Genomic DNA, 9,006 nt, shown 5'->3' with positions numbered 1-9,006 from the left:
TTAATTGAAGAGCTCCTGTCCTGTCCCACGCAGCGTTTCCTTCTCAGAATAAATAAAACTCGCTTGTTTTGTGTATTAAATCTCAGTTTCTACCTGTCTGACAGTGTGTGGTGTACTCTACACGGATCAGTGTTCAACCTGATCCTGCTGCTGCTGCTGGCCTGCCACTCCAAAGCCGTCTTCTCAGACCCCGGTCAGTAACCACGAGAGGGTTCCCACGCGTCCTGGAAAAACCTGGAAATGTAGAGAGTAGTTTTTTGATTGATTAAAAATGACCAACAATCCTGGAAATAATCTAAATTATCCCCTCACTCAGATCTCCACCTTTTTTGTTGTTGTTGTTGATAAATGCATGCACAGAAATGTTACCTGTACCTGCAACAATCACTTTATACTTCTTTTAATAGGCGAGAAGATTCATTTTCTGTAAAATATAATAAATTCGACTTAATTTGAACGGTTACTTACAAGCTATGTAGTGAATTCACTGGAGAATGTCTTAATATTAGACCTACTGGTAAATTATATGACTGTTTGTGAGCAAGTGCCGTCCTGTATTGTCCAGAAAACTCCTGGAAAATGTCCTGGAAAAGGATTCCTTCTGACTTGCTTTAACCTCTCTTTTCAACGTGTTGTTTTCCAGGTATGGTGCCTCTTCCTGACACAGCCATAGACTTCTCAGATCTTCGCTCGCAGTCGTCTCGGATGAACGAACGGGTGAGTCTCCCGGTTTGGATTCCTTCAGTGTTCATCGTTCAGTAGCTGAAGTTATCCACAGAGGTCTCCTCGTCTCTAAAACAAACAGATTAAAACCAGTAAAAACACTGAATAAAGCAGTTCCACCTTAAAAATCACTGTTTCTCCCCCAAGCCGCCGCTTAAACGTCAGCCAGCTGTTTTCCTGATACACTTAAGATCCAGACCTTCCGAGCTGACTAAAAGTCCTCCCATCCGGTTCAAATCTACGAGTTAAAAAGCACCAAGATCTAAACAGTGGAAGGTAAAAATGTGGCTTCACACTGGATAAAAAGTCAATTCAAACTAATGTAAGAACACAACTCAACTACATTTAGAACATAAGTGTAGTGTTTATGGACATTTTATGGCTTTAATTGGCCAAGTAAGTTCAAAATATGTTCGAAAACATTTTTAAAATTTTAACAAATAACAAAAAAAAAGGCTTGTCAGGTTGCTTTTTGTGTCCAGTTGACTGCACATAACTTTATTTCAGATACATTGGAGTTTTCATTCATTCAACCTTTATTTAAAGGGAGTACAGCAGAATAAATACACACATAAATAAAGATGAACAAGACAAACAAACAAACAGAACAAAAACAGTTTCATTCAACAAGAATTAAAAGTTGTGAGTGGATTTTCCCACTAAAGACTAATAATAGAGAGAGAATCTGTAAGATTATAACTGTATTATTACCCTCTGTATATTTATCTCATGCTGACTGTATTTACGTCTCAGCAGCTGTACTTACGTCTGCTTTTGGGCTTTTGAGCTTAATGACAGACGTCAGACGTCTGCAGCTCCACTGACTGATTGGGTTTGTTTTGTTTGGGCTGACTCCTGGTGTGTTTCATAGTTAGATAAGTCCTCTGTTGATTAGAGTGGCTCCGATAACAATAACACTATCAGAAATTCCTCCCCCGCCTAAAATGTGGTATCGGGGTCCCTGCTTCTTCCCAACAGTGTCCCATTCGCCGGGTCGCACGAAAATGATTTTATTTTACCTTTATTTTATCAGGAAGTCCCACTGAGATCAAAAATCTCTCGACCTGGTGAAGGTAGCAGCCATACAAAATTATACACAACATGATATACAGAAACAAATCCACAATAAAACAACAACGCACATGTATCGGTATGAGCCGATACGGGAAGATCAGGTATCGGGAAGGAAGAAAATGGTATGGGAACATCTCTACTGTTGATCCTTTACTCTTGAAATTAACAATCATTAAATAATCAAAACATACAATTTCCATTCCACAGTTTCCATTGAACAACGTTGATTTCAACTTTACTCTTAAAACGCCGCATGAGCCCTGTTGCAATATAATGATAATATATCAGCGGTAAACATACTGGAGGTCCCTGAATCGAGAATAAATCAAGACTATCAAAGGACAAGAAGCAACACACAACCCCAGACTGAGAGGAAACAGCAGTCTCACTGCTTTAAAGCTTCTAATCACAGGTCAGGTGCACCTCATTCAGTAATGAGCACTCCCTTTGTCTAACTATATACGGGCTGTGCTTCATCATTAACCTCCACATACAGACAGTATCATTACTTTACGGTCCTTCAGAGACGTTTTCTGGGATTGTATTTCATGTGTGAGCATCAGTCGAGTCTGTAGTGTCATTATTATTAGCGCCTGATTGGTCAACAGAAAGTACTGGATGAGCGCTTTTTTCTGGCATTGTAGGTTCATGCCGGCGGGTTTTCTAACGTTTGTTGTCCCGCTTTTTAGAGCTTCTAAGCTACAACTGACTGGAGATTTGAGTCTGTCAACTAGTTCGTTATATGTTAAGAAGTCACTGAAACTTTACAGATTTCACGAAGTCTCTATGGAGCATAAATGTGATCTGTGTGTTTTTCCTCCTTTAACAGAAGAAAATAAAGCATTTTAATGTATAAAAACAGGTAACGGTAGAGGGAAACACATACAACCGGTTTTAATTCATTATCTGTCGCCTGTTGTCGTGCTGCTTTCAGGGCTGTGAAGGTTGGACGGTGTGCAGTCGCTGTGAAACCTACAGACCTCCCAGAGCGCATCACTGCCGCGTCTGTCAGAGGTGTATCCGCCGCATGGACCACCACTGTCCCTGGTGAGAAGACCTCCATCTGTCCTCTTTTGTCTTTCTTCTTCTTCGTCGTCTTTCGACAGTTTTTTTTTTCGGCTTCCTCTCCATCAATTTCTCTCAAATTTGTGTGTTTTTAGGATCAACAACTGCGTCGGAGAGCTAAACCAGAAGTATTTCATCCAGTTTCTCTTCTACACCGGTGAGTTATTCAGTATTTTTCATTAGTTTTTATTTAAATTTTAGTTGGTTCGAACTTTTAGTTATTTTCCAAAGTTTCAGTTTAGTTTTTATTGTTTAAAAAGTTTTAATTTAGTATAATAGGAACACATTGAGTCATGTATACATCCCAGTCTCCCAATAAACTGTTTAAAATCCTGTTTCAATTCAGCCAATGATGTCACATCTACGTATGCCGACTCAAACCACTTAACTGTCCGAAGACCCCGACGCCTTTATTAGAACCTTTATCCCGTGTAGCCTCTTTATAGATCCACTGAATACTTCCTCTTTATAATCATATTTCCTCATCTGATGCCACTACTAAAGTCTCTCTTTAAGTCGCTGTATCGTCTGTGTTAAAAGTAAAATGTCTCTTTCATGTTTTAAGATGTTTGTGCGATAATTCTTTATGTTGTAGCACTCTATGTTGTAGAGTCCAAGACAAATTTCTGCTCTGGGACAATAAAGTTCACTCTACAACTGAAGTTAATGCTGTTGTGAATGTGGTTCTGTCTCTCTGTGCGTGTGCAGGCATGGCCAGTCTGTACTCCATGGTGCTGGTGGTGTCGGCCTGGGTGTGGCGGATAAGGAACGAGAGAGAAGGCGATACAGAGAAAGAAGGAGAGGAGACGCCCAGCAAGCACCTGATAGTGTGAGTCCTCCGAAAGCCAAACTGACGTCTGTATTTTGGTGTTTGAGCGTCTTCAGATGGTTAGTCAGTCAGTTAATCAGCGGGTTGTTGTTTCTGTTGCTTTCTCCCTCCTCAGCGCTCATTACATCATCCTCCTGGTGGAGTCGGTGTTGTTTGGCGTGTTTGTCATGGTCATCTTCTACGATCAGGTACTCAAACATAAACACACACACACTGGTGGACTGTAACAAAGTACAATTACTCACACAAATATGAAATAAATGCAGCTGAAATTATTAATCAATGAACTATTTTAATAATCATTCAGTCATTTTTCAGGCAAAACAAACAGCTTTTTCCTTTTCAGTTATTATGATTTCTTTTTAAATTTTTAAATTTTGTGCTGTTGGTTGGACGAAACAAGCATTGTGAATGTGTCACTATGGACTTATTTGTGACATAAACAATCAATGAATGGAGGAAATAATCAGCAGATGAATCCATAATGAAATGAATCATTAGTTGCATTCCTGTACAAAACAGTAAAATCCTGCCTTTAAATTAATGCATGAGTCACAATAATTTAATGATATAATATGTTAGAGTAACAGTCACTTTTTTCTGCAATGGGTCCTTTCTGGTGATTTATGCAACTTTCAGATTATATGTCGAACTAGAGTGGAAGTGGTGGAGGCTTTGATTTTAAGGGATGTAAGAAAACTTACAAAATATACACAGCAGGCCTATATTTCAGCATTTCATCTGTTTCTGTGAAGAAATGTAAATATAAATTGTCTAATACAACAATGGCCAAGCGTCAGGGAGAATAAAAAAACTTGTCAAAAAAAAAAGCAGATTAAGTCGTTAAAAATTACTTTAAAAAAATACACAATACAGACAGATAATTGTATAAAAAGTTCCCTAAAGAGTTAATAATCTGCTCAAAATTCATCCAAATCTCTCATTTTACACAAACAGACCTTGCAGTTACTGAGGTTCACTGTTTGGGTTCATTGTACAGTTTTAAATATATAAAATGAAATATCTATAAAATATGTCACTTAGTCAGTTTACTAAATAAGGGAGGAAAAGTTGGGAACCACTGCTGTAGAGCATCACAGTGAATGAGCGACCTAAAAAAACACCTAAAATCATATATTCAAAATTTAAAAAAAGACTTAAATATAATTTTAGAAAGAATAAACAGTCTTTTCTTCTCGCTGTCTCACCCTCCCCCAGTTGGTCTCCATAATCACATGACGAGACTTCCGATAGAGCAGATGAGGACAGGCTGGATTGATTAAGGACAGAGGCTCTTCATCACACCTCTTCCTCCGCATCTCAGCTGCCTCACCACCCCCCGCACCCGCAAGCCGAGGCTCGCTCTGCCTGCTGGGGAGGTATTCGGAAAAGAGGTGGGTTTGTTGTTAAATCATCCATCCGTCCAACCTACCGCTGATTATCACCAAATCTATTGATTAATATCATGTTTTAAATCTTCTTTTTTTTCTCCAGGATCGTCTTTTTGCTGGCTCCTTCCTCTCCACTCCAGCCCTCCGTCAGTTGGGCGGGCATCTCCTACTCCGCCTGCCCGACTACGAACGTTCTGACCTTTGAAGCCGGGAGAAGTGAGGAAAGGGTGGCGGAGAAAAAAAGAAAAAATGGTTTCTTCATTTGAGTGTTTAGTGTGTGTGTGGTGGTGTGTTGTTGTGTGTTGTTGTGAGTGTGGTGTGTGTGTGTGTGTGTGTGTCTGTGTCTTGGTGTGTTTGTGTTTACGAAATGAGGGAATTTTCTACGATGTCTGCTCTATGACCTGAGCGAAAGAAGATTGAAGAGGGAGGAGGATGAAGGCCGAGACTGGGATGAATGGAAAGAGAAGGCTTGTGTTTGTCAGATGAAATGACTGATTGTGTCTTCCGATCTGGAAAGGGTGGCGAGAAAGGTTTTTCATTGAGTGTGAGTGTGTGTGTGTGTGTGTGTGTGTGTGTGTGTGTGATTTTGTCCACCAGGGCCTAAAATGAGTTCATCCTCAGACTAGTTTAACTACCAGCGTTCTTTGATTATTTTCGCTGGAGGTTTGACTAATGAAGGGTTGTTTTTACTACTTTTTAATTCCCAGAAACTGCAAACACTCGGGGGGCCAGACTTTTAATTTAAACCTCATCAACACTCGCTGAAAAGACACACAGACTGCAGCATAATGAGCCCCAAAAAACAATTTAAAAGCCTCAGTAAATCTGGCCCTCTGTGTTTCCTCCATGATTCAGTTCTTGTCTGAACCAAAAGCTCTTAAAATAACATTTAGAGCCTATTTACACCTGGTATTAACAAGCATCCTGGGTCACATTGTGCTACAATCACTCAAACCACTAACCGAGGTGGTTTGAGACGGATTTGACCTCAAATCTTTAGTAGCGTAAACCAGGAGTTCCCAAATGTTTCCGTGCCATGGCTCCAAAAACAGCATTAATTTATGGCTCAGCCCCTCTTCACAAGATGTCTTTAAAAACTCACTGACAAAACTGTATAAAAAAACCCCATAAAAAAACAAATTCTGGATATATTTCCTTCCTTTAATTAATGCAATAATTATGACATTTGTATTTGAAATCTTTAATCGTTACATTACATCTAATAACGCGTCCAAAAACATGCCTACTCAGCTGACGTCCTGTGAGTACGCACTAAACACGCCATCTGTTTGGTTCACTGTAATGCAGATTACATATTTTGGGCTCTATTACCTGCACAAAATAAGCAGCAGAAACCACCAGACTCCATTAAGAAACGCACAATTTTAAGAGTTGTTCAACGAGGAGAAGCTTTATAAACTTTGAGAAACTCTTTTTACGACAAATTCTTAATTATTTGGGCCTTCTTGTAAATTCGGCTAACAATACACATTAAGTTATTTCTTTCTTTGTGTAAAAATCTTCGTGTCCGTTGCCCCAGTGTGTCGGCTACTAGACGGTGATACAGTCTCCTCTACTGCCACCCACTGTGAGTGACTCAGGCAGGCAGCCTGTCAGTATGAGAGGCAGCAGAGACGCGAGCAGGATGCCTTTCTTCGTCATCTGTGTATGAAAACAGCAGATTTCCACACAGTCGAGGAAGTGAAAGTGTGTGTCCTGCTCATGAAGTTCAGTTATAATTCCCCACAGCTCCCCACAGAGCGTCTCTCCTGCAGGGCTGCTGACAGTAATAATGAACACTGACTAACTGGGAAGTGAGATCTGTTGATACCAGGTGTAAACAGGCTCTAGGGCCACCATGAGACACCAAAACGGGTCTAAAGAAACTCCAAAATGCTTTTAATGGGTTCAAAAAAATAAAATTTGTACATATGAGAATCAGATAAAAAGGGCATTTCGGTAAGTCAACTGATTTCTGATCAGTATCGACTCACATATCAGTCCAACCCCAGTGCAGTGTTTTTACACCTTCAACCCCCGAATGAAACCTGATCAACTCTCGGTTGCTGAACTGTAAAAGTTGACTTAGCCCTAAAACTAGTTTGTTACTGAATTATTGTTTTTTTTAAATATAGAATCAAATTCTTTTTCCCAGGTAATCTAAGCTTTAAATAGTTAGTAGGGCTGCACTGATTTTCCCATCCGTGTTAGCTGAACACATCCTTATTGAGCTCAGTGAAATCGCAGGTGCAAAACAAGTTGAGCTTTAATTTTTTAAAGATAATTCATACATAGTTTCATAGGATGTTGATATTCACAATGTGGCCAAAAGTGTGTGGACACCTGACTATTATATTAATATGTAATAGTTGGACATTTCATTCCAAAACCATTGGCGTTAATCTGAAGCTCCAGTCTCCTGGTTTCAGTCTTTACACCTGATTCTGGCTCACAGTCAGAGCTTCAGTTCATCCCAAAAAACAAAGACAACTATTTCCTTATTGACTTGACTTTTTGCACAGAGTCCCAAGGAAGGAAGGGACTTATTTCCAAACTGGCGACACAAAATAGGAAACAACTGTTATCTAAAAGAGGGATTCCCAACCTGGGGTCGACAAAACTTGTGGAAAGAAGAATTTACAAATATAAACAGTGTTCATTTCTGTGAAGAAAAACTTCATGAAATTGTCACATTTTAAGTTTATATTATTATTTAGGATCTAAACCTGAACACAAGTTATATTCACAGAGCCTCCACTCTCTAAACAGCCTTCGTCCTGCATTAGCAAAAGCACACAGGTAAAACTACCAAAGAGCTAATAGAATAATGAGGAGAAAAGACTTTGTCCAAAAAAACACCCTTTATTAGTATGTATGAATGTTAAAAAATAAAGAAAATACATAATACAGACAAAGAATTGTATAAAAAGTTACTAAAATATGAGGAAAACTCAAACTAAATATTCACAGGAGAATCAAAATTCATCCAAATCGCTCGTTTTGCACAAACTTCCTCCACTTGTTGTTTTTACTGTATGTATAAGTTTTTCTGTACACTTATTATTATGCATTGAATATAATATGAAATACCCATAAAATATGAGTCAGGGGTCGTCAGTTTACTCAATGATAGAAAACGTCTTCCTTAAGGAAAAAGGTTGGGAACCACTGGTCTCCACTGGTATCCTGTGGCATTAAAACAGACCAAACGTCCACATATTTCTGGCCACGTTGGGTTTAAATACACCTCTAACGGGTTATTTTTTGTTACTGGGTTTGTTTAAGGTCTAAAACACCAAAAGTAACCGTAGGTCAGTATATTCTCTATTATTTATTATTTATTCTAGAAATCAACCACTTGAGCTCAAAATATCGATTATACTGTTTTTAAACAAAATCATGAAGTTACATTTATATCCACTAATACTTTATTGATTAAGATGAAAAACTACTAGCTGCCTGTCCTCCATTTCATCCTGTGAATTAACACCAACAAACTGGTTTAATAATAGAAATAACAGGAACAAATGAGATGTGTCAGGGTTTTGATGTCACGCCTTTGGGCCTCGTGAACAAACGTCTGCAAAGAGATTCTTTTTCTGTGTTGTTTTTTTTTTTTTTTTTACTCATTCGTGTGTTTATGTTGAAGTACAAATAATTTTGATGTGCTAACTAACTAAACTGTGTAACACTTACAGATTTATACTACACACACACACACATATATATATGAATACAGGGTGTGATTTTAGATATAAAAACGGGGACGCTGGATAAAAAGACACAATATTTGTTTACTGTCATACTACACTTAAATTCTATTTTTGACCTTGGAGATAAAAGCAGTATTTTGTGTCATTCGTTCCCCATCAAATCACCCCAACACACACACACACACACACACACACACACGTGAAGAGCGGC

General features: G+C 38.7%; 1 protein-coding gene across 1 annotated transcript in view; it reads left to right on the top strand.

Moving 5' to 3' along the window:
- Positions 1-4,964, top strand: part of zgc:77880 (zf-DHHC domain-containing protein) — a 6,526-nt gene extending 1,562 nt beyond the window's left edge. Inside the window, exons 2-8 of the mRNA XM_035675205.1 lie at positions 105-193; positions 644-717; positions 2,732-2,844; positions 2,958-3,019; positions 3,571-3,691; positions 3,807-3,879; positions 4,910-4,964. Of these exons, the coding sequence (XP_035531098.1) occupies positions 105-193; positions 644-717; positions 2,732-2,844; positions 2,958-3,019; positions 3,571-3,691; positions 3,807-3,879; positions 4,910-4,930 (553 nt within the window). The 3' untranslated portion in view covers positions 4,931-4,964. The remainder of the gene's footprint in view (positions 1-104; positions 194-643; positions 718-2,731; positions 2,845-2,957; positions 3,020-3,570; positions 3,692-3,806; positions 3,880-4,909) is intronic.
- Positions 4,965-9,006: the final 4,042 nt, after the last annotated feature.

Source organism: Morone saxatilis, unplaced genomic scaffold, assembly GCF_004916995.1.
Source record: "Morone saxatilis isolate NCDOM2014 unplaced genomic scaffold, NCSU_SB_2.0 Contig4, whole genome shotgun sequence".
Classification (NCBI taxonomy): Eukaryota; Metazoa; Chordata; class Actinopteri; family Moronidae; genus Morone; species Morone saxatilis.
Note: the sequence above shows the minus strand (reverse complement) of the source record. Positions and strands in the feature narration are given on the sequence as shown.